General features: G+C 39.8%; 1 protein-coding gene across 1 annotated transcript; it reads left to right on the forward strand.

Moving 5' to 3' along the window:
* The first annotated feature begins 7989 nt into the window (after positions 1 to 7989).
* nosip (nitric oxide synthase interacting protein) lies at positions 7990 to 26465 on the forward strand. Its single transcript, XM_034174154.1, has 9 exons — positions 7990 to 8177; positions 8382 to 8487; positions 8585 to 8666; positions 11815 to 11950; positions 16233 to 16369; positions 19820 to 19936; positions 20740 to 20810; positions 24419 to 24527; positions 26091 to 26465. Exons 1-9 carry the CDS (start codon positions 8108 to 8110, stop codon positions 26160 to 26162), a joined length of 900 nt encoding a protein of 299 aa, XP_034030045.1. The 5' UTR covers positions 7990 to 8107; the 3' UTR covers positions 26163 to 26465.
* Positions 26466 to 26900: the final 435 nt, after the last annotated feature.

A 26900-nucleotide genomic window follows, 5' to 3' on the forward strand; every position in this document is an offset into this window, starting at 1 on the left:
CCTCGAAATCTGAGACCATGGTCCTCTATTGGAAAATGGTGGATTGTTCCCTCTGGGTCAGGGCAGAGTTATTGCCGAAGTGGAGGAGTTTAAGTGTCTCGTGGTCTTGTTCATGAGTGGGGGTAAATTGGAGCGTGTGATTTATAGACGAATTTGGGCGGTGCATGAAATTTTATAGACGTTATACTGGACCATTGTGGTAAAGAATGAGCTGAGCCAGAAGGAGGGCTCTCAATTTACCAGTCAGTTTACACTCCTCACCTATAGTCATGAGCATTGGGTAATGACTGAAAGAATAAGATTGCAGATACAACTGGCAGCAATGAGATTCCTCTGTCGGGTACCTGGGCTTACACTCCTGGACAGGGTGAGAAGCTTGATTATCTGGGAGGAACTCGGAGTAGATCCGCTGCTTCTTTGCATCGAAAGGAACCAGTTGAGGTGGTTTGGGAATCTGGTGGGGATGCTTCCTGGTCGTCTCCCTAAGGAGGTCTTCCAGGCACATCCAACTGTGAGGAGGCCTCGGAGAAGACCCAGGACATGCTGGAGGGATTATATTTGCCATCTGGCTTGGGAACACCTTGGGATGCCCCAGGAAGAGTTACAGGACTTGACTGAGGAGAGGGAAGTGTGGGATGAGCTACTTGTTCTGTTGGCACCATGACCCTGACCTGAATAAGCAGCTGAAAATGATCTAATGAATAACTTTCAAAGATAATCAATGATAAATGTGATTTGAGTATTAGAATATAGGTTGGATTTGGTAAAATTGAAAACCCTCTTTAGCTGCGGTGGAGGTGTGTGGTCTGTGTGTTTCTTTAGCACTCAATGAGATTGAACATTCCAACAAGTTTCATGGAGATGGGCTGAAACAAGTTTTGAACTGACAGACTAACAATGGTGATCACACCACATCTTAACATAATAAATATGTTAATCATAACAGATCAGTCGCTCTGCTAAAATGATTGTGCAGAGGAACTGCTATTTAAGCGCTCACTGACATTTTTTTTGTCATGACACAAAAGTGTTGAAAGATGAGATTATATATCTCAGATATGTTGGGATACATTTGGTCTGTGTGGATTTGGTGTTTAATTGTGCAGTGGATGCCCCCCCCCCCGGTCATGCAACAAAGTGTTTTATCGCTTTATTCGCAAAAGAGCTCAATTTCCCTCTCTGTCCACAATGCTCAAAATTGAGACTTTATTAAAAAATACCTTGATGTGCTTTAGGTTCACTAGTTCCGTATGAATAATCACAAAGTTAGTGGATCATTAACGGCTGGTGAGTCTTTTGAGATCATATTGAAAAAAAGCCTATTTTGGATTCAAGTACCTACTGTCTAATGTTGACAGAGAGAGAAAATACATTTGCAGGAGAAATGTTTAATTCCCGTGCATGTACTTTCACTTACACTTCTGAAAGTTGTGTTGTGACTTCTGACTTTATTTAATTGTAGCAATAAAGAGGAACAAGCTAAATTTACAGTGTAGGCAGATGTGCATGAGTGAACCTCACTGTGTTGGTCACCTGCACCACACTCAAAAACTAATGGTGCAAAATACCACTGAAAGTTGTTGGGTTTTTTTTGTTTAGTTTTTTTGGGGGGTTTGTTTGGGGTTTTTTCGTGTAATCAAAGAGGAACTACTTTTGCCGCTAAATAGTACCAATTATTTTACATTAAAATCCATTATATATATATATATATATATATATATATATATATATATATATATATATATATATATATATATATATATATATATATATACGAGGTCTGTCCGTAAAGTATAGGTCCTTTTTATTTTTTTCAAAAACTATATGGATTTCATTCATATGTTTTTACGTCAGACATGCTTGAACCCTCGTGCACATGCGTGAGTTTTTCCACGCCTGTCGGTGATGTCATTCGCCTGTGAGCACTCCTTGTGGGAGGAGTCGTCCAGCCCCTCGTCGGAATTCCTTTGTCTGAGAAGTTGCTGAGAGACTGGCGCTTTGTTTGATCAAATTTTTTTCTAAACCTGTGAGACACATCGAAGTGGACACGGTTCGAAAAATTAAGCTGGTCTTCAGTGAAAATTTTAACAGCTGATGAGAGATTTTGAGGTGATTCTGTCGCTTTAAGGACTTTTCACAGTGCGAGACGTCGCGCAGCACTCTCAGGTGGCGTCATCAGCCTGTTTCAAGCTTAAAACCTCCACATTTCAGGCTCTGTTGATCCAGGACGTCGTGAGAGAACAGAGAAGTTTCAGAAGAAGTCGGTTTCAGCATTTTATCCGGATATTCCACTGTTAAAGGAGATTTTTTTAATGAAAGACGTGCGGGCGGATAGCAGCGTCGGCTCGCAGCTGCCGCGACGCTCCGCCACAGAAAAAACACCTCTGTTGGAAGCCTTGAGGACAAGTTGGAACATCTCCAGCTGATAAACAATTTCTCATATACTCACTCCACTGAAAGCCATCAAAAGCCAACTGGATTTTAACAAATGGTTATCAACACGGAGGTGTTTTTCCTGTGCCGCCGCGCCGCGCCGTCCGCACGTCTTTCATTAAAAAAATCTCCTTTAACAGTGGAATATCCGGATAAAATGCTGAAACCGACTTCTTCTGAAACTTCTCTGTTCTCTCACGACGTCCTGGATCAATAGAGCCTGAAATGTGGAGGTTTTAAGCTTGAAACAGGCTGATGACACTGCCTGAGAGCGCTGAGCGACGTCTCGCACCGTGAAAAGTCCTTAAAGCGACAGAATCACCTCAAAATCTCTCATCAGCTGTTAAAATTTTCACTGAAAACCAGCTTAATTTTTCGAACCATGTCCACTTCGATGTGTCTCACAGGTTTAGAAAAAATTTTGATCAAACAAAGCGCCAGTCTCTCAGCAACTTCTCAGACAAAGGAATTCCGACGAGGGGCTGGGCGACTCCTCCCACAAGGAGTGCTCACAGGCGAATGACGTCACCGACAGGCATGGAAAAACTCACGCATGCGCATGAGGGTGCAAGCATGTCTGACATAAAAACATATGAATGAAATCCATATAGTTTTTGAAAAAAATAAAAAGGACCTATACTTTACGGACAGCCCTCGTATATATATATATATATATATATATATATATATATATATATATATATATATATACGAGGTCTATTAGAAAAGTATCCGACCTTATTATTTTTTTCAAAAACCATATGGATTTCAATCACGTGTGATTAACATCAGACATGCTTGAACCCTCATGGGCATGCGAGAGTTTTTTCACGCCTGTCAGTTACGTCATTCACCTGTGGGCAGTCTTTGAGTGAGGAGTGGCCCACCCTCTCGTCGATTTTTTTCATTGTTTAGGAATGGCTCAGAGACTGCTTTTTTCAAAAACTGTAAGGCACAACTGAGTGGACACCATTCGATAAATTCAGCTGGTTTTCGGTAAAAATTTTAACGACTGATGAGAGATTTTGGTCTGGTAGTGTCGCTTTAAGGATGGCCCACGGTGCCTGACGGTGATCTGCACTTCGAGGCGGCAGCGTCTCGCAGTTTCAAGTTGAAAACTTTCACATTTCAGGCTCTGTTGACCCAGTAAGTCGTCAGAGAACTTTCAGAAGAAGTCGGCATGAGGAGTTTATTCGGACATTCCATTGTTAACGGACATTTTGTAATGAAAGAACGTGCGGGTAGAGTCGCATGTCGGACCGGACCCGACCGCGGGAGGTCGCGACAGGAAAAACACCTCCGTTGGAAACCTTGACGGGCAAGTTGGAACATGCCCAAGCTGTTAAACAATTTCTCAGTTACTCATTTGTTGAAAGCCATCAAAAGCCGCCTGAATTTTACAAATGGTTTTAATTTGCGTGCACGTCTTTCATTAAAAAATGTCCTTAAACAGTGGAATGTCCGCACAAAGTCCTCATGCCGGCCTCTTCTGAATCTTCTCTGTTCTCTCACGACGTCCTGGGTGAATTAAGCCTTAAATTAGGATGTTTTCAGGTCGAAAAAGGCTGACGACGGCGCCTGGAAGCGCTGCACGACGTCCCGCTCCGTGGGAAGTCCTTACAGTGACAGAAACACCCCATAATCTCTCATCAGCTGTTAAACCTTTCACCAAAAACCAGCTAAATTTCTCGAATAGTGTCCACTCAGATATTCCTCACAGGTCCAGAAAAAATTTTGATAAAGCAACGCGCGCCGTCTTGAGCAGCGTGTGAAACAAAGGAATTCAGCCGAGAGGGCTGAACCACATCTCACTCAAGGCCTGCCCACAGGGAAATGACATCACCGACACGCGTGAAAAAACTCACGCATGCGCACGAGGGTTCAAGCATGATTGGTGTAATCGCACGTCATTCAAATCCATATAGTTAAAAAAAATAATAAAAGTGTCGGTTTCTTATCTAATAGACCTCGTATACACACACACACACACACACACACACACACACACACACACACACACACACACATATATATATATATATATATATATATATATATATATATATATATATATATATATATATTCAAGTGATATATATTTTTATGGCTTCTGGTGTGATTCTAGCCCCAGACCTTTTGCTGATGAGACCAAAGCACTACCAGGTCAGCCAAAGGTGATTTTGCCGCTAACCAAGCCAGTAGGAATATATTTCAGTGTGGCTTTCACATTGCTACATATCTCCTAGCACATTTTTGACCTCATCCTGGAGTCACAGGTGCTCTTAAGTATGGAAAACCTAAACCTGTTTCTGCCTGGTCAAATGCCACATCCTGCCAAGATCGCCAAGTGATATACTGTATGCTTGTATTTTCCGTATGTTGTCTGAACAGATGCATGTCTATAGATGATGTCAGCATAATCCAGGACTGTCATGAGACACTGAACATGGGAAAACTCACAATGTTTCTGTACGTGTGTGTGTGCACCTTTGATCATGGAGAAACTGGGGAGAGCTGACATTTGCTGTAGCAAGATGAAGGTCCTGGGTCCTGATTGAAAAGATGTTCCGCTAGCTTGGCTAACGGGGTATTCCCCCTTTGGCTGACCTGGTAGATGAATGGTCTTTAGTGCAAGCCGTCCGGGGTTTGATCCCACTGCCATCCCGGCCACAAAGGTCCTACGGTCACAATTGGCATTGTCAGCAGGATGTGGGTAGTCACAGAACATGCTTAAACACACCTGTGACTTCAGGACAAAGTCAAAAATGGTGGGGAGATATGTAGCAGGATGAAGGTCCTGGTTCCTGATTGAAAAGACATTCCTGCTAGCTTGGCTAACGGGGAATTCCCCTTTGGCTGACCTGGTAGAGGAATGGTCTTTAGTGCGAACCGTCAGGGGTTCGATCCCACCGCCGTCCCTGCCACAAAGGTCCTACAATCACATTTGCCTTTTGGTATGCATATGGGCTGGATGGTGTTGAAGGCGCTCAAGAAGTCCAGGAAAGGAATCCTCACTGTGCCGCTTCCCTTATCCAGGTGCGAGTGGGCTTGGTGTAGCAGGTAGTGAATGGTATCCTCCACACCAACACCTGCCCTGTATGCAAACTGCAGACTCTCCTGGGCATGTTGCATCTGGGGTTTGATGAGGCTGAGGAAGAGCTGCTCCAATGTCTTCATCAGGTGTAAGTGAGTGCCACTGTTTGGAAGTCATTCAGCTCACGAGGCTGGTTCTTCTTAGGGATTGGAACGAAGCATGATGTCTTCCAGAGGGTGGGCACTTTCCCTAGCTGCAAGCTAAGGTTGAAGATATGCTGTAACAGAGTTCTACCAGTTCAACTGCACAGGTCTTCAGTAGTTGGGGACACACCTTGTCTGGGCCTTCTGCTTTCCTGGGATGAAGCTTCCTCAGCTGTCCTTTGACCTGGTCCACAGTGATGTATGGAGGAGGTTGTGATGAGGTGGGAGAGGAGGAGGAGGGAGCCGCTACTGTGATGTCTGGGGGGAGGTGTGCTGAGGGAAGGAGGAGAGATGGCTGCAGTGAGGGAGAGGGTTGAGAAACATGGACTGGTTGAACCGGTTGAAGAAGTCATTAAGTTCATTCGCCTTCTCCACAAAGACCAGATGACTCTGGTCTTATGCCTGTAATGGATTTCATATCTTCCCAAACCTCCCTCGTGTTGTTTTCTTTCAGCTTCTGCTCCACCTTTCTCCTGTAGCTGACCTTTGCTTCCCTCATGAAGTGTTTCACCTCCAATTGTCCTGCTTTCATCGCCTCCATATCTCTGCTTCTGAAGGCAGCCTTCTTCCTGCTGAGGACAGCTTTAACTTCCTGCATTACCTATGGTTTGTTATTAGGTTAACCGTGGACAGGCTTGGTTGGGGAGACTATGTCTGCACAGAAGTTAAGATAACTCGATAACGATTTTATCATATACATGTACACTAAAGGCAATAGTAATAAATGCTGTGTCAATTGTAATCAGAATTTTATTAAATAGAACATTTCTAAACAATTGTAATAAGACATTGAAAATATCTACGACAAACACATTCAATTGATAATGTCATTGAATAGAACAGAAACAGTTGTATTAAATTACACATTGACAATATCTAGGATCGCATGTGCCGTGACGTCACATAACATATGTATGGATTGGCTGATTACCAAGGCAACATTCATTTTGTGGGTTTTACTTGGGTGGTATGAAAAATATTACCGGTCCGCATTGCTATTTATTCTTTAGTGTTTTATCCGATCATATTGGCGTATCATTTATAGGTATATGATAATACATTATCCCACCGCTCACTATTGTGACCGACCATAAAAAAAAACATCTTTTCACCTGCTTTTCTATGAAAATTAAAAAAAAAAACATTGATCATTTCAAAGGGGTACTAATGGCACATGATTTACATATTTTCATGTCTGGGAAAATTTTGGGATTAAATGGGTTAACGATGTGAAGTAATAACGAAGTGACTGGTAGTAAGATACACTGGGTCACCAGAAACTTTTTCAAGGCATCATTCAGGAAGAAACCAGCGGTCTATAAGGAAATAAGGCATGAACATGTATAATGGAACCAGTTTGTAACAGTTTATTACTAGACTTTAGACTGAAGATGCGATAGTGGGCAGCCATTGCTAAACTATTCACCTGCGGTAACCAAGTACATCCTTCTAGTTATTTTGCAGATATATTTACCACTTAGCTTAAAACATTTACCACTTTTAAAGCATTTATCTCTGCTCAGCTGTCAGCATAGTTTTGACTGTGTTGAATGCTTGGTTTGCAGAGTAAATGTCAAACAATGTTGACGTACATTGGATTCTATGACATGTGACGTATGTTACCCTGTAACGTGACAACTAAGCATGACACATGTTGCAAACTATTCCTTTTAAAAACCCTATTAACTCAACCAATAATCCGCATCACATTTGACAAAAATTTGAGGAACTTTAACTTTTGACCCCTGTACAAACTGAAACTGACCTTTCTCACCATTTTTGCTGTTTTTACCCCATAACTCCATAACATTCAGTCACAGATAGCCAAAACTATACCTTTTTGGAATCTTTGTGATCAGACACATAATGTGGTATAGCTTTCAAAATGATTGGAGCATTTTAAAATATTGACCCCTGTGTAATTCTTCATTGACCCCTACCTGCCCCTCATATTGAATTTTTACGTGGCCAGCACTTTTTTCCCAAACACTGATTTATGTAGAACTTTCATGCCAAATCTGATGCTTGCATACCCATGTGAACAATTCTGGCCAAAAGTCATTCTTATCTGCTCCACTACTTCAGTCAGTCACCACTCTTTCATGCTTGGGTACACTCTCCATCACCTCATCTCCCTCACTCCAAAGCAAAGTAAGCCCTTTGAATTTATTTATTTATTTTTAATTCTTGTCCATTCTTATTTATTTTTAAGTTGTTATTTTTAATTTGACGGTTGCCTGTTCACTTTCTATTTATTTATTTATTTATTTATGTACGTATGTCTGGCTTGGGTTAGCGTACTCCTGTCCAGTTGGTGGCGGTACAACATTGTAACAGCGTGTAGAAGAAGAAATCGAAATAAGGGAAAAGGGAAACTAAATCATCATCTGTGCACATATCGAGGTTTAACGTCGTTGTGAGAAGTTCTATCACTACAATGACTCGACACGGAAAGAACTGTACGGCTGGAGCTGTTTACACATACCACGAAAAGAAGAAGGATACAGGTGAGAAAACAGACTTGTTAGCTGCTCCGAGCTAATGCTAGAACGTAAGGAGGCTGGAGATAAATATGTGGATCCAAATTTTGGATAACTGTGTTTTCTGGAGATTATAGAGTGTTTTATACAAGTTGGTAGCTGCCTCATGATATGTGTCATAATAGCAGTATATCAAACGACAAATATTGAACAGCGTTTCGTCTTCCTCAGCGGCGTCTGGTTATGGGACACAGAGTGTTCGACTGGGCAAAGATGCCATCAAAGACTTTGACTGTTGCTGTCTTTCTCTTCAGCCCTGTCACAGTCCTGTTGTCACGTATGTTTGCATTCACATACCCACTGTAATTATAACCTGAACATGATCAAGAGACCAAAGTGAATAAAGTCTTTTTGTTTGTGTTTGCTGTTATTAGTCCCGATGGATACTTGTATGAAAAACAGGCTATTCTGGAATACATATTGCACCAGAAGACAGAAATTGCCAAAAAAATGAAGGTAACTGAACACCTGACAGGACATTTACACTAATGATGTTGAGGTGCAAGCACCTGCACCTTGCTCATACTGAGAGAAGACACTCAAGTTTTTTTTTTTATTATCATTATTATTATTATTATTATTATTATTATAAGGAAAAGGCGTGGGTACTCGACTGGAATGCCTGAAGTCCTGACCTGTCCCCAGAACATTTAAATGAACAGTCGAACAGTGACAACCCTGGTACTATTACACTCCTGAAGATTTCTTTGCAGGAAGAATGGGACAAAATAACACACAAACGCTTCAGTGTTTAGTGTCTTCAATGCCAAAACATCTTTTAAGTGTTGTGAAAAGGAATTAAACATTACAAAATGATAAATGCTTTAGCATTGCAAACTTTATTTGGAATGTGTTGCAGACCTTAAATCCAGTGATGAATGTATATTCATGTATTAAATGTTGACCACATAAAATGCGAAATAGCTTTGGTTCATTCTACAGACTGGACTCAATACCCAAGGCCATCAAATATGGCCATTGGGTATTGCGAAGCCTTCATGTGGATCTGTCTGTCCGTCTGTCTGTGCATAAGTCCAGTCCAATTACTGAGTCTTAAAATTCACAGAGAACATTCTTGGGACATACACCTTGGACAAGTTCAGAGATTTTTTGAGATTAATTCTGTTCAGGGTTTTTTTTTTATTGGGTTGGCGGGGTGACAGTCAATCAGAGTAGAGTAGCACCATGATGTCAGTGGCAGGTCTAGCTAGCTGCAAACTCTGTTAAGTTTGTGTGGAAATATAACCTCTTTGTCATAGATTCTGTAAAAGCTAGCGAGAAATAAACACTTCTAAAACTGAAAACACTGTTTTTGGTACCTGATAACACCTCTGAAGTGGTTTATAAGATGTTTTGCCAACATTAGTGTGCGCTAACTTCCACTCTGGTCAAAAGCTTGTGTATGCGCTCAGGCATGCCCTCTTGCAGATGCTGTTAATTAGTTTATAGTTAATATTGTTTATGATTCACTGATTGATGGAGGGGCTTTATTGGACATGTACCAATTGTACACAAGACAATTGGATCTTGATAATGAATGTAAATAAGAATATGTGTGTGTGTGTGTGTATGTGTGTATATATATATATATATATATATATATTAATTTAAAAATTCTAAAGAAGACAATGCTCATATGGCCGAGGGTATTTTAGCATTGCGTTTAAAGTTTTTCATTTACACATCCTGTTTATATTACATATTTGTACTGTTGTGTATTTTAAAACTCTATTTAACTTCGCACTGGGATGAATAAAATATTCTGAGTAATATCTAATGCAATTAAATAGTTGTCAAAATAAATCTAAGAAAACGTTTTTTTTTTTAAATGCATTTCTATTTTTGTATTTACCATCCCAACCTTTTTTGATTTGAGGTTATAGCATGAGGAGAGGCTCAAACATTACCAAGACTAGTCATTAGGGGGCAGTGCAAATATGTAGCTGTTCAAGTGCACTGTGTATGGCATAACTACTATCTTCTGACAGTCTAAGTGTGAACAAAGTTTGTTTTTGCTTCATGTGGTATTTCTTTGTCTATACACTGCATCCAGAAATTATGCACAGCACTTCAGTTTTTCCACATTTTATTGTCTTACAGTCTTATTCCAAAGTGTAACTTCAGTTTCCCCTCAAAATTGTACTCACAACACCCCATAATGACAACATGGAAATGTTTTTAAATTCTGCAAAAAATTAAATATAAAAAGTAAGAAATATAAAAACTAAGAAATCACATGTACATAAGTATTCACAACCTTTGCTCAGTAGTTTGTTGATGCACCTATCTTTGGGCAGTTTTGTCCATTCCTCTTTGCAACACCTCTCAAGCTCCATTAGGTTGGATGGGGAGTGTCAGTGTACAGCCATTTGCAGATCTCTCCAGAGATGTTCAGTCGGATTCAGGTCTGGACTCCAAGGATGTTCACAGAATTGTCCTGAGCCACTCTTTTAATATCTTGGCTGTGGCCGAGATGTCTCTGTACATTGCTGCATTCATCTTTCCCTCAATCCTGACTAGTCTCCCAGTTCCTGCCGCTGAAAAACATCCCCACAGCATGATGCCACCATCATACTTCACTCTATGGATGGTGCCTGGTTTCCTCCAAACAAAGAGTTCAATCTTTGTCTCATTAGACCAGAGAAGTTTATCTCATGGTCTGAAAGTCCTTCAGGTGCCTTTTGGCAAACTAGTTGGGCTGCCATGTGCCTCTTTATTAAGGTTTCTGCCTTGCTACTCTAACTACCATATAGGCCTGATTGGTGCATTGCTGCAGAGATGGTTTTCCTTTTAGAAGGTTGTCCTCTCTCCACAGAGGAGTGTCGGAGCTCTGACAGAGTGACCATCGGGTTCTTAGTCATCTCCCTGACTAAGGTCCTTGTCACCCAACCACTCAGATTAGATGGGTGCCCAGCTCTCGGAAGAATCCTGGTGGATCCGAACTTCTTTTATTTATGGATGATGGAGGCCACTGTGCTCATTGGGACCTTCAATGCAGCAGAAATGTTTCTGTACCCTTCTCCAAATTTGTGCCTCCTGTCTCGGAGGTCTACAGACAATTTCTTTGACTTCATGCTTGGTTTGTGCTCTGACATGCATTGTCAATTGTGGAACCTTATATGTCGACAGGTGTGTATCTTTCCAAATCATGTTCTAGGTTTACCCCAGGTTGACTCCAGCTAAGCTGTAGAAACATCTCAAGGATGATCAGTGGAAACAGAATGCACCTGAGCTCAATTTTGAGCTTCATGACAAAGGCTGTGAATACTTGCATACATGTGATTTCTTAGTTTTTTGTTTTGTTTTTAATACATTTGCTAAAACCTAAAAAAAAAAACTGTCATATTGTCATATGGGGCATTGTGTGTAGAATTTTGAGGAAAAATTGGAAAAAGGCTGTAACATAACAAAATGTGGAAAAATTGAAATGCTGTGAATACTTTCTGGATGTACTGTACGTTGGTAATTTTGCATTTGTTTCTAAATGTGTCTATAGAAGTTTCTGGTCCACTATTGTAAAACCTGAGAGCAAATATGTATTGTGATGGAGTCTGTGGTTCTGATGGCTTTTTTTTTTTTTTTTTTTTCCCCCCCAATTGCTCAGGCATACGAGAAGCAGAAGCAAGCGCAGAAGAGCACCAGCCAGTTGGAGTCCAAGTCAGAAGAGAGAGAAAGAGTGGAAAGGTTTAAATCCAAAGAGGACAGTATTGTATCGAAACCCATCAACCCTTTCAAATCAGGTACTTGTGTGTCCAGTGTATCTTATTCCAATGCAGCAATTATTTTTCTACAGACAAGACTTGATCTGTCTGTACTAATGGTATTTATTTGCAGTGAAGAAACTACAGGCTGTGCATTGTGCAGTGCCAGCAGCATGTTCACCCTATAGTTCATAGAGAAACCTTGAGACAATGAGTGTTCTTTTGTGTTGTTTATAAATACAATATTGTAATGGCATAAAATACAGTGATGCTGGACTGATACTTGGGGAAATCATGACCTTCACAACATATTGTTTGCTTGACAAAGTCTTGGCTGTTCTTTTACCTGGCTGTCATCTCCGGCACACACAGTGAGCCATAGACTGTAAAATATATTATACAGTTGACAGAATTCAGTTGCGCAGTTGGAGCGAGGATGACAACAGTCATTACAAGACTTTCTTTTAAAGTGCACACAACTATCCCCCAACAAGAGGAAAAGGAAAATATTAGAAGTCTACTTGTAACTGTAATTCTGTCCATTACTCGGTATATTAGGACTGCCGTTCTCCAACTTGATGTAATTGAATAAAGTTTCTCAGTTGTCTACTCATCTTGAATGGCTTTGAAGAAGAATTTAAGTAATTTTTAGGGAGTTATAACGTTTGACTCATAAGAAAGCAATCCTACGTTGGGGACATTGGCTGTAGTGTTGCAGAACTTAGAATTGCACAATAAAATTTACTACATGTTAAGTAAGGATTAAACAATGAGAAGCTGTGCATTATACGGTTTGAATGCACGACGCGAAGCGGAGTGGTATTACTCCACGAAGTGCATTCAAACCGTATAATGCACGGCTTCGAGTTGTTTAATCTGCCTATACCATGGTCCCAACACAGTGCGCTAACACAGAAATATTTAAGTTAACAGAACTTGATAAAAATGCGTAAGTATTTGGGACTATTTTATGCCAGTCTCAAGATATTTCCATCCTTGGCAACCGTTCTCTTCTTTCCCATCTCAGTCTTGTCTAGGGCTGCCACAAACGACTATTTTGATAGTTGACTAGTCAGCGATTATTTTTGCGATTAGTCGACTAGCCGGATCATACATAATTTCCTAAATTAAGGCCTGCAGCATTTTCCGAGAAACATCGGGATGAAAACATGAACATTTCCAAATCAGTAACTATTTCTTAGACTTCATTTACAGCAATCAGTCAGAAATACAAACAGTGTGGTACTTTATAGTAAATCTGTGTCAGGTAGGCAGTTTTCAAAAACTGAATGTCCATGCTGGAAGGAGACAAGTGAGGGAAGCCACCAAGACACAACTCTGGAAGAACTTTTGACTTCTGTGAGTGGAGAAACTGGGAATAGTGCAACATTTTTATTTTTGTCTTCATTTTACTTATAGTCCCAACTTTCTCTGATTTGTGGTTGTTTCTGCTGCATTTCTGAAACTACAGAACTGCTATAAAGAAAAGTATGGCATTTTATTGTGTTTTAAAACTTTGTGGACCAAATGTAAACACCAAACTCCTATAAAGAAGGAAAAAAATACACAGATGTGCAGGAAAACTTTGATATAAACTGAACAGAACAATGCAGGCTGATTTGACTCCCCCTATTTTTTTTTTTTTTTTTTTTAGAAATAAGCCAGAATAAAATAAGAGGTAACTCACTTTGAAATAATTAAAACATATAGCTGCTGCTTATAATTACTTTGAACAATAACAAAAATCAGCAGCTTGTATTTTTATTTTGACTCCAGTTCATTTTAGTGTGATGAAGTCATTTTTAAGTCATTTTTTTTCTCCTCATCAGTCACGTTTTGTGCTTGAACACTACTTTAAGCTTAAGATTGTACAAATAAATACCTTTGGAAAATAACAACTGTTAAATTTCAGAGTTCTCACCTGCTTTTTGTGATCTGTGCCTCTGAACATCACTGCAGCTTCTCCACAGCAGGGTTTTTTTTAGCCCGTGACTCGCACACACTTCCTCCGGTAAACTGCGCATTTTAAACGGCTTTGAACAAGACGGCCACTGTTTTAATTGGCCGTCTTATCCAAATTTGAACATCCAAATGACGGCGGGACGGCTCGCTGCCTAAAACTATGAATTGAGAGAAAAAAAAGACTTAAATAAAATAAACGACTCGTCGACTAATAAATTAGTTGTCGACGGTTTCACTAGTCGACATTGTTGTGACTAGTTGACTAGTTGTGGCAGCCCTAATCTTGTCCAGTTCGTCCGATGTTAAATCTTTATGCCGTTGCTTTTGCTGTTCTTCTCGTTTGCTCTCCTCCTCTTCCCATTCCTCAAAACGTTTTATTTTGGCCAAAAATATTAAAATTCACTTGGAAATCCATGTTTTATTGCATTTCTGGCATTCACCTGTCAAAACACAGCTGATCTGCGCCAACTGATTTGTGCGTTGCTGTGGTGAAGACCAGAGCGGAATGATATTACAGTGACTTAACTCGCCAAACTACGTGTGCGTATACACGAAAATAATGCACGCCAGTTAGACTTGGAATTCTCACTGACCATGGTATAATTTAGAATATATCATTCCACAGACACAGCTCTCACTAAAGTGGTAAATGATCTTCTCCTTGCAGTGGATTCTGACACTACTACGGTTCTGGAACTGTTAGATCTTTGTGCTGCTTTTGATATGGTGGATCACCGTATTGTACTTGATAGGATTGAGAATCATTTTGGGATAACTGGGAATGCCCTTGCATGGTTGACATCATACCTAACCAGTGGTTCTCACTGTATTGTCCTGTTCCACAGGGGTTCTTCTTAGGCCCCTTCCTTTTCTCCCTTTATATACCACCCCTTGGGCACATATTGTGGTGTTTTCAGATTACCTTTCATTGCTATGCTGATGGTACTCAGTTATAAATGCGGATAAGTCCTGGTAACCTCATCCTGATAAAATCCTTAGGGGATTGCCTTGCATCAGTGAGAAACTGTATGTCGAGCAATTTACTACTTTTGAACTCTGACAAGACTGAAATGATGGTTCTTGGTCCAACAAAACATCAACATCAATTTGAGGCTCGTGTGTCATACATCACACTGACAAAGAGAGGAACCATGGGGTGATTTTTGATCCTACGTTGTCCTTTGACCTACACATTAGGGATATTACGAGGACTGCTTTCTTCCATTTGTGAAATATAGTGAAGATTTATCCCATCCTGTCTATGGCTAATGCAGAGACCTGCAGTTGTTTCTGCTCGATTAGACTACTGCAGTATTCTATTTTCTGGTTATCACAGTCCAGTGTTAGGGGTCTCCAGTTGGTTCAAAATGCTGCTGCCAGGCTCTTGACATGAAGCAGAAAGTTTGACCACATTACAACCATTTTGGCATCTCTTCGCTGGCTTCCTGTTTCTGTGAGATCAGATTTTAAGGTTCTGCTACTAACCTATAAGATTATTCACGGACTAGCACCTCCCTACTTAGCTGATCTAGTCAAGCCCTACGTATCGGCCCAGGCTCTGCATTCTCAGGGCGCAGGGCTACTTTGTGTCCCTTGGGTGAATAAAAAGTCTGAGGATTAGTAAACAGAGTGTGTCTCTCCATCAACTTTATCTAAAGTCTGGGTCTGTTAGTGAATCTTAGGGCTAGTGGCTGGTGATCACCTTTGTATTTCTTCTGCTTTCCTGTTGCTTAATGCTGATGAATTATACCTTAAGTGTAGTTCTTCTGGCCGACTGATTCTGTTTTTTCTGTCTAAGATGCGGCTGGATCCACGTGCTGGATTAGATTATTTCTGTAACTGACATGGAACAGACTCTGCCGCAGGAGCAGATCCAACGAGTTGCTCGATGATACCCCCCTCCCCCCAAAACGATGGACTGGACGCCTGCATGGACTCTCATTAATTCTTTGTGTTCTGTATTGTAAACCTTTTTGGGAGAATGGCCTAAGCAGTGAGTCATACCTTTGAGTGTGGTCTGCTTGAGGTTTCTTCCTCAATATCATCAGAGGGAGTTTTTCCTTACCACTGTCACCTAGTGAGGGGTATCGATAAGATTTTATCAATATTGTTTCCCTTATCAACACCTCTTGTGAATTTTCTGTGTACTAAAAGTAGGCTTTACAGGTTTTCTATGTCAACAACATTTTATTGAGTCTTAAAGTAAATAAATATGAAATTGGTCACTGGATCCTTAAACTCTGGACATAATAAACTCTACATGGTTGATCCTTTATCTCTGGACAAAATGAAATAAAGTATAATAAGGAATAGTCAAACATGCAAAACAAAAAGAATAAATTGTGTGTGTTAACTCCAGTTAAGGGCAAAGGAAGTGAGGGTACAGTAGACAGCTCAGGAGAAACTTCCACAGCCTCTACATCCAGCCAAAACCTGCCCAGCTTCTGGATTCCCTCTCTGACACCAGAGGCTAAGCCCACCCTGCTGAAGAAACCAGTGAGTGCATTATCATCATGTTTTCACTCTTGGGGACAGTTGTGTGAAAAATGTAATTTCTAGTGGTCAACCTACGTATCGTGGCAGTCAGTGGTGGGCACAGTTCAGCTCATCCAATAACAGATATTTATCAAAGCTAATGTTTTTGCTAGCGGATTAGAGTTTTAGATAAGTTTTATAACCATCATCGGACCAATTATCTTCCAATAAATTTAGTTACGATAAGTTTCAGTCCAATAACTTTTTTTTTTCTTTTTTTGGTCAAAAACATTTGTAAACCCTAAAATCAAACATTTTAGTCCATCTGTTGTGTATTTGTAGCAGACTGGCTGCCTGTCGCTTGCTGATGACATCATCATTAAGCGCAAAACATGATTGGCCGGTCGGCGCAGGGAGCATTGTGGGTAGTGTAGTGCAGGTTCACTTTGGACGTCACAGTGAGGCGTCCGCTCGACAAAAACAAAAAGGACTAATTTTAACATGTTATTTTATTTCTTTGTGGCTGATGGTATAATTTAATTTCCAAGACTTGGCAAGACTTGCTCTCACGGTGCAGCTGTGTTTACAGAGAGACTTTTCGTCACCGTTTAGACACTGTTTTGGATTTTAAAAAAAGGACACTTTATGTTGATTATGTCTTCAGATGAATCCCACTGAAACTAACAGATAAGAATTTACATGTTGAGGACCCCCTTGACAACGAGATTATAAATCTCAGGGGGTTTATCCTTTCATGTTAAAATAAATAAATGTCTTTTACTCTGCCAATCAATGCATTAATGGACGTATTTCGGTTGTGTAAGCCACAGGGTTGAAAGCGTGTGGGGGAAAAAAGCATCAGCTTTTTAGTTAGTGTATCTAATACTGAGATAAACTGTCTTCTAATACTGTGTTGTACTGCTTTTGAAAGATGATGACAGTGTTTGGAGTTTTATTTTTTTAATTAATTCATTTTTCATGTGTTCTTAGGTGTTTTTGATCCTTTAATTTACCCAGCAGCCGCATCCAAATCAATACTAAAAGTTATCAGTTATCTGTAATAAAGATACATTTTTTTAGCAGTTTAGCATCATAAAGATAACTTTTCAGTTATCGGATTAATCAAAGCTAACTTTTTGGTTAGCTGTGCACAAATAAGCATATCATTCTATTCTACTGTGTTTCAAATTACCACACAAGGCTGTTGTCGTCTTTCATCACTTTTAACATTCTCCTCTTCTGCAGTCACACATAAGCTCATAATTGAAAGGGAGTGCACTGACACAGGGTTTTCCCCCACACAATGAAATAGTGGCACTGCTCCATTATATTCATTGTAGTGGCGCTATGCTGTGGTGTCATCTTGTGATGTTTTTTGATTTGACAATTTATTTATCAACCTTCATCAAAGCTGTTTAAAGATATCAGTGATGACTCACCTTTCTGATGATTAAAGTCACTAAGCGGGACTCTTGTCTGTTCTTGCGGGCAGGGTTCAAGCCACGGTGGGCGGCTTCAGGTGGCACTGCCCGGTACTGCAAATTTCCAGTACAAATTTTCCAAAAAATTATTTGAAATGTTCCTGAAAATGTCCCAATTCAATCGTATTTCAAGCTTATACTCGTATAGTCGTAGTTTTGCTTTATTTTGGAATTTCAAACAGATAATTAAAGAAATAAGAAATATATTTCTCATTTTCTTCATATCAGATCAGCCACTGATCACAAAAGCATTATTGTAAACAGTGGAGATCACTAGTCAGTGAATGCAGCGTTCTGTGAGGCCACAGCACTTTGTAACTGCAGCTCAGAGCGGAGCAGAGCACAGCTGAAAACAGTGTCTCTGCCATCTGAGCGAAAGGAAAAAAAACCTCCATCAAAAATCTTTCATTAAATAATCCAGAACTCCTCCTGTTTCCGTAGCTGCTGTTGCATTCAAAAACTTAGTTTATTTTACAGTTGAAAGGCTTTGTGTTTCCAAAAAGCTCCAAGTTTGCTCGGAAGAAAAACAAGACTGTGTGAGTGAGGGAGAGAGAAAAAATTGTTTTCATTAGAACAGTTTCATTAGAAAAATAGTTTTCATTAGAACAGTTTACAAACTGCACAAATTGTTTACTGTTTACAAATGATCCCATGATAATTTGTGTGAACAGCACTAACTGTTCACTAAAAGCAGCAAAGCAACTTAACCATAAGCTATCATCTTCACCACACAGTCTCAGTGAAACAGGAAAATGTGAAAAACTGATTCAGAAAGTTTCTGAATAGTTTTTTTCTGTCAAATGACAGAAAAACTAAGCTACTGTGTGTAAATTTACATTTACAGTCAGTGTCACTGTGTTAAATTGTGAGACACGGCTCTCTCCCTCACCGGATTAAAGGTGCGGTGTGTCATTTTTGTAAAGATGAGAACAAATGGTGTATGGTTTTTAACCTTTTCAGCATTATTTATGACCTTTTCAACATTATTTATTTTATTAACTTAGTCTTTGACAGAAACATGCAGCAAAGTTTGATATTACAACATTTTCAATACATCTAAAACCACTCAAAATTAGTTAAAATAGGGCTTGCCAATAGTGTTTTAGAGATATAAAACCCTATAGCTTATCATTAGAGGCGACGCAGTGCGCGCCACCTTCGGTGATAATTGTCAACAGCACCGCTATACTAAATTTTCTAGGGAGAACCCTGTGACATGAGTTTAATTCATTGTGGGATTTGATCTATTGTGTACGGAGAAGGACAGGAGAATGAGCTCAGGTCCAGTCCTGACTACATTAGACAGAATGACGTGGACTCTGTACAATTCTACGCCATGGTCACAACCAGTTCTACTTAAGCATGTGCAATCCTGAAGTAATTTATCGAGCAGGCAGCTGTGTCTGGATGCTTCAAAAGCTATGACGTCGTGAGGAACAAATCTCAACTAGTGCTTCCCACAAAGCACATGGAAGATGATTCTGTGATCTGATGGAACTGATTTTACCTTTTGGGTAAGGGAGTGAATACTTATGTACATGTTATTTCTTAGTTGTTTTTGTTTGTTTGTTTTTTTGGTTTTTAAATAAATTTGCAAAAATTAAAAAAAAAACCATGTTGTTATTACAGGGTGTTGTGAGTAGAATTTTGAGGGGAAAAATTATTTCATAGGACAGGTTCTTTAGTGCAGACATTCCTTAGGTAGTTCTCTGGTTATGTTAAGTTGGACTTAATCCCTGATTGAATCCCTGTGCCCCCAGGCAAATTTCAGGAAAATACATAGAAATTACTTACTTAATGGGTTCCCCTTATTTGGTCAGAATTATTATTGTTATTATTATTATTTTAAATAAGTGGTGTAGAAGTTTCCCTTGCAAGATTGGATGGCATCTTCATATGTTCAAATTTAGCTATGTGAGATTACTGACTAGCTTTCTACTCTTGTCCACAATTAATGTAGATGAAACTTTCATTTCTTATTTTTTGACAGAGTAAGGTTGTTATGTGTCCTATGTCGGGAAGACCCATCAAGATGAATGAGCTCATCACGGTGCGCTTCACCCCACTGGACCCAAGCCTCGACCGAGTGGCCCTGATTAACCGCCAGGTCAGTTTCACGCTGCTTGTTCATCTGTTACATGGCTGGACCCATCACTCAGCCTCGCCAAGGGTTGAAAACTGACATTACTGAGGGTTACTTTAAAAATCTCTTCTGCTCAAGTTGCTAATTACCTACTTGGAAGAAAAATCTACTCTATAATCTCAGTATCGTAATTTAAAGTAATATCTGATTACCATAATTTTAGATTGCCTCAGTGCAGTATGCCCACAAAAAATATGATCACCACCAGATGTCCTTTGCTGAGTTGTGTTCTCAGCACACCCGCTCAGTTTTTGACTTTAAATTTTGTGATTTGTTAGAGGTTTCAGCTGTTTTGGACCCACAGGCTGCCCCGAACTCTGCAGCTGCCTTCATCCAGCTCTGTTGTGAGGTTTAATAATGCTACTTCAGGCCTGGGTTCTATGGTTGCATATGCAGCAGATAATGCAGGAACAACTGCCGCTAGTGTGGACTGGCACAGCTAACGTGTCCCAAGCAGTTTCTGAAACAACAGAAGTCGTTTCCAGAGTGAAAAGAACATGCCTCAAGTCAGTGATGGTCAAACTAAGAGGGTCATTAGGAAGTAGGTGTGAATATTTTCCATTGAGTGCAAGAAAAACATGGTTGTGATGATTTTAAAGTGAGTGTATATGAGTAAAAAAAAAATAAATGGCAAGCCTCTGTGAGAGGAAAAGCACCAGCTTTTCTTGATCCACTTCTGAACATTCTAGCATTTTGTGACAAGATGCTTAAAATCATCAGCATTGGAAACAATTTGCAACCCATTTCTCTCTCTGTCTTTCTTTCAGGACAGATATGTATGTGCAGTAACCAGGGATGTCCTTGGCAACAGTGTCCCTTGTGCAGTTTTGCGACCTTCGTAAGTAATAACGTACTGGAATGCTACCCTTAGAGGCATTGAGTCACTGTGGGTGTTTTGCTTTTACTGAAATTCTGTCCTGTGTTCTGGGTTGCTACAACAGATTTCCATCAGTTGGAGTTTCAAAACGCCTTGTCTGAGATCATTGTAGATGCAAAGAAAACTGAGTCGGGGGCTCAGTCTCAACTCGGAGAAGTGGTTATGGGTGTTTAGTTTTGAATTGCCAAGCTGGTTATTTGATCTGTTAAGGGCCTTTCACACCGGAAGCGTCAGAGGCACCAGGAATTGGTCTAAAAAGCATTATTTTCAATGAGATGCGTTGCTTTTTAGAGGCGTCAGAAGCGTCGCGTCAAAAGCTGAGCTAAACCAACGCTTCTGACGGGAGCACGCATTGCCACTTGTCGACAGGCTGACGCGGTCAAAGTTCAATCCAGTCCAACTCTCGCCACTCTCAGCTGTGACGTAGCTTCACTCTGTCCAATAGGAATGACACGACGGACCAAAACAGAGTTTTCTGAAGAAAAATCCTTGCAAATGTTTTATTTTTACCTCAAAATTTCTGATTACTGTTAATAATAATAAAACAAAGAATCAGAATCAGAAAAGTTTTATTGCCATATGAGTGAACAAGTTCATAACATTAGGAAATTGCTGCAGTACTCGGTGCTAACATAAACGACAAAGTTCTAGGGCTGCAGCTATCGAATATTTTTGGAATTGAGTATTGATTATTTTATCGAGTAATCAGATAAAGAGTACTTCTGTATTTTTAAACAATATCAGTAGTGGCAGGGCTCTCCCTGAGCAATGGCACAATGTTGTTGTGCCATCATGCAGATTTTTAAGTTTAGGATGTTTTCCCTCTCTCTGTTTTCCCAGGTAATTATTTATTTTTTCACATTATTAAGTTTTGGAGCTTTGCCAAACCAGTATCTCTTTGAAATCTTCAGTCTGCGGACAGGACATACTTTTTTTTTTCTTATTGCACATTTCATTTGCACTTTTTATTACTGTGATTTATTCAGTGTTTAGTGTATATTTCTACATGCCGTACAGAGCAGCTCAAACCGAAGTCAAATTCCTTGTTTTCTGTGGATACTTGGTGAATAACAAAGCCTTTGAAAAAACGGCTGTGGAGTGCAACATTTCCACAACAGCTGCACTGATAAATTAACTCTACAGCCTTTTGATAAAAACTCTTATCAAATCTGAAAAAAGCATATATATATATATATATATATATATATATATATATATATATATAAAAAACACACTGCTTCACTTTAAATACATAATAAGTCCGTTTCAGATGATCAGCATGGACCCTTTCTCTTAAAAGGCTTTATTTTACTCAGCATGTGGCTTTGTAAACTTGTATCATCGCCTGCGACATCAATTAGCGCTTATTAGTTATGGACATGCTCTACGGTCTTCTCGTTTTTTTTGTGGGAGCGTTACAGTGCCACCTACAGGCCTGGCATATGTACTACAGCTTTAAACGAAGCTTCGAGGCAAAGAATTTACCTCAAACATTTTTTGTAATCGAATTACTCGATTAATCGTTTCGGCCCTACAAAGTTCTGTGCAAAAAAAAAAAAAAATAGAGCAGTAAAACAAATAATATATAATAAAAACTTTACACTGACAATGTTACAAAATGTACAGAATCTGTGATCTGTGCAAACAGAGTGCATAACAGGGTTGTCACTTGTAATTAAAATACACTTGTAATTAAAATAGCTAAATAAATAAATGGTTCTTTAGAAACCTTTCTTCATCTGTAAATTAAAATCACCTGTAACCTTGGACATTTATTTTTAGACAAATTAAAATAACATGGAAATTTGTGCATTTTTTTTAAGTCTGGTATATTATTTATATCTCATTTCAACCAGAAAAAGACACTGTAAATAAATATAAATGTTTATTATAAATGCAACCGGTGATAATTTAAGAATGACTGCAGTGTGATTATAAAGTAGGATTTCTGTGACATAAACCTCATGATGAAATTTTTTTTAATTGAGTCATTTCAACTTGTAATTACATCAAAATATGTGATTGTCTTTAATGTGATCATTAGTCATTTCTAAAATATGACTTTGACTATTGATTGTGAATGTTTTAAAATTGTGCACAATAAGGAGGAAGAGCTTCTACCTGTGCAAATGTCTTTTAACTTTGATTTTGTAGACATTTTAATGATCCATTCATTTATTGTTAAAATATAAAATGAAACAGCTTTTTAAAAAAAAAAATATATATATATATATATATAGTTGCTGTTTAAACAGCCTTTTATTTAGAAGCAGGTGATGTTATGCTGGATTCTCGGGACCAGATGAAGGTCTCTTCTGCAGCTTTGACCTCTGGTGTTGTTGTTGAAGACACTTTTCTCCTATTTTAAAGAGCAGAGATGTTTTCTTCCGACTGGACTTCATTCTTTTCAGCAAAAAAAAAAAAAAAGTAAGTTTCGATCTCATATCATTAAAAAGTTATTTATAATTTAGTAAAGCTTGGTCTTAGCCGTCGTATACAGAGGGTTAAACCTACACAGCAGTGCAGTAAACGTGACATTTTATTTTCATATTATTCTCACATCGATAAAGCTGGAGAACTAAGCTCCATTGATCAAACTGGGAGTTTGCATATATCCAAAAAGTGGGAGATTTCGGACTGAGTGGGTCTGCTCCATCATCCTGGCTGCCTGCCTTGCTCTGCCCAGGGATGATGCCTGAACCCCGGCTTCTCCGTGTGGGTCGGCTCGCTGTCGCAGTTCGACCGATATCCCACCAAGTCATCAGTCCTCCCTCGGTTGGCGTCACTCCGAAAAGTAGCTGAAAAGAAGCTTCTCCTAGCAGGGTGATGGGAGAATCATTCTACTGCTGTTTTTTTTAAAAGCTTTTTTTGTGGTTCAGGCGATGCAAATTCAAGATGGCAATTGCTCAACTTTTTTTTTTTTTCAGGTTTTGAAACAGCCAGAGTGTGACGTAGCAATCTCTGCCCCCCTTGCCGCTTCCTAAGCGGAGCGTGTGACGTCACGTGTTGAAGCATTGGTAGGCGTTGCCTGAAGCTTATGAAGTGTCCAGTGTGAAAGGCCTTTTAGGCTGTAGGATATCTCAGCAGTCAACGGGTGAGAGGCGTGGTACACCGTGGACAGGCTGCCAGTCTATCACAGGCTTGGCGTATATGGAGAAAAAAGTCATGCACTCCTGCAGTCATTTTGGAAGTAGGAGGAAGCCGGAGCACCTGGAGGGAACAATCGCATACACAGGGAGAAGATGCAAACCTCACACAGAGAGGATCTGGGGGGAAGAGATTCCATGACCTTCTTGCTGTGGTCAACTGTGTGAACCACTGAACCACCGTGCTGCCCTATGTCACCTCAGCAGTTAGCTTATAGCTGTATTTAGACCTGAAATGTAAACTTTTTTTTTTTTTTTTTTTGGTCTTCTGCTGACTTGACCACAAAGCTTTATGTTGAATGGCCTCTGTGTGGAAGTGTTTATAAACTGAACTGAACACATTTTATGTTGCTGTCTTTTAATTCATGTCCTGGGGGTCAGCCAGAATTTTTTATTTTTCCCCTTATTTCCTGTGTGTTACAGCGGCACTGTGGTGACTCAGGAGTGTGTGGAGAAGTTGATCAAGAAAGATATGATCGATCCTGTGTCTGGAGACAAACTGTCAGAAAAAGACATCATACCACTACAGCGGGTATCTGTGTGTGCAAGCGTGAACATGCCTGTGTTTTGTTTTTCTGGTGTGTGTGTGTGTGTGTGTGTGTGTGTGTGTGTGTGTGTGTGTGTGTGTGTGTCACTATAGAAATGCAGTCCATATAAACTTCAGCACAGAAAACCCAATTAATAGCTTTCTTACAGTATATATGATCTTCCCTGGAAAGATGCACTATACTACAAGGTGACAACTCCAGGACTGTCATTCATTGATGCTGTGTAGGAAATCACTTGTACAAATTTGTCTTTTTGGAATGTTAGCATGGGCAGCATGGTGGATTAGTGGTTAGCACTGTTGCCTCACAGCGAGAAGGTCGTGGGTTCAATTCCCATGGCCTTTCTGTGTGGAGTTTGCATGTTCTCCCCCGTGTGTGCGTGGGTTTCCTCTGGGTGCTCCGGTTTCCTCCCACGTCCAAAGACGTGGGTTAGGTGGATTGGAGTCTTTAAAATTGTCCGTAGGTGTGTGGGTGTCTGTGTTTGTTTGTCTGTTTGTGGCCCTGCGACAGACTGGCGTCCTGTCCTGGGTGTACCCCGCCTCGCACTCTATGACTGCTGGGATAGGCTCCAGCCCCCCGCGACCCTTAATTGGACTAAGCGGTAGAAGATGGATGGATGGATGGAATGTTAGCATGTAAAAAAAAAAAAAAAAACAACTGATATTTATTTTGATACATCTATAAATGAATTGTCTTTACAAGTTGATCGAGTGTTAATCCTTTCTGTATTTTGGTGTGCAGTATTCCAGTGGCAGTTCACCTTTCTACCATAAGGTGCTGTGCACACACAGTCAGGGGTGACCTTAAGTACATGCACATTTTCAGTTCTAAGTACAAATTGCTGAATCCCACACATAGAAATGTTTGTACATGTGATTTAAACACATTTCTGTTTACATACAGTGTTGTTAAACGAGGGCCCTGGATTATTTTTCTACGCTGCGCTTTCTGTCACTGTGTTGTGAACGTAAAAATTGAGTCGAGACGTGAGCCTCTGTGTTAATCTGTAGAGCAGCTGTTCCCAAACACAAATCTGAAAGTCTTCTGCAGCCCACCCAAACTTTTAAATCACAATTTGAGACAAAGATGAAGTGTTTCCATACATCTGCTAAACTAGAGCACATAATGAAGACTAAACTGGAATTTAAATCACATGGGTTTTCTTAGTTCTGATTACATTTTAAAATCATAAATATTTGTGGGCAATTTTAAACTTTGCTACAAAATTGAAAACCAAAGGCTTTATTTATATGTAATGATCTTTCACTTCCCACCTGCTGTACCTTCACTAGCCACATTTTGGGAATCACTGCTTTTAAGTAGGCACTATTTACCTGCTTACGCTGTGGGTAATTTGAACCTCAGTGATGCATAATTTTTGTAAGACTTTATTTTGTATCTAAAAAAAAAAAAAAATTGTTAAAAAGGAGTATGTTATTCCTGAAGTTGGTGTTATACTGTGGTGACACTACTCAAGAAACATGACGCAGAATTGTACTGTTGTCAAATGCATACATGTCAAATAGATGTTCTCATGTGTTCCTTAGGGTGGAACCGGATTTTCTGGCTCCGGGGTTCAACTCAGTGCCAAAGAGGCACGGCCAGTCATGCAGGTGTGATACAACAGCAGAAAGCAAGACTGCAACATGCTCCCACATGGATATGTGCTACGTGACAGTGTGATTTTGTTTAAGATTTCTTTATCTTTCTGCAGATTTTTTTTATTTCTCTTTTTGTTCCTTTAGAAAACAAAGCAACCTCTGTGTCTGAAACATCCAAGCTGTTCATTTGTTTAATCCAAAAATGACTTTTTACATAATTTTTACATTTTCTGTGACCGCATCTCAAAGTCCCACAGTTCTGTGTGTGCATGTAGATGTACCCGAGATGAAAGATTAGATTTAAGGAAAGGAAGAGGGAGAGGGGCTGCTGTGCATTTAAAGCCATGGGCACGGACCTCATTGCCTATGGGTTTTTTTTTTTTTTTTTTTTTTGCAATAAACCATTATGTTTTTGGACATCTGGTGATCTTGCTCTTACCTTGATCTTATCTTATAATGTGACCACTTCAATGATTGTCCTATTCATTCTATACTTGTTAGCAGTTTCCTACATTTTTTTAATCTGCCGTTTAGAAAAGGTTGAGCCTTTTGAACTAGAATGTGATGATTATGTATAATTAGTGCAGTGACGCCACATGCACATGCCACAAGCGGTTTTGTTTACGCAGCCATACTAGACAAGCTTCGTGTACACCACAGCAAGGCCAATGCTGGATCGTCGGTGGATGGCCAAGCTAATTTGTACGATATACAACCCCTGGCAAAAATTATGGAATCACCGGCCTCTGAGGATGT

Source organism: Thalassophryne amazonica, chromosome 7 (genome assembly GCF_902500255.1).
Source record: "Thalassophryne amazonica chromosome 7, fThaAma1.1, whole genome shotgun sequence".
NCBI lineage: Eukaryota > Metazoa > Chordata > Actinopteri > Batrachoidiformes > Batrachoididae > Thalassophryne > Thalassophryne amazonica.

Excerpts from the sequence above, each read along its gene's own strand:
- nosip (XM_034174154.1), top strand. The coding sequence starts at position 8,108 with ATGACTCGACACGGAAAGAACTGTACGGCTGGAGCTGTTTACACATAC. Across the intron at positions 20,811-24,418 it reads TGTGCAGTTTTGCGACCTTC|CGGCACTGTGGTGACTCAGG; the intron begins GTAAGTAATAAC and ends TGTGTGTTACAG. Across the intron at positions 24,528-26,090 it reads ACATCATACCACTACAGCGG|GGTGGAACCGGATTTTCTGG; the intron begins GTATCTGTGTGT and ends TGTGTTCCTTAG.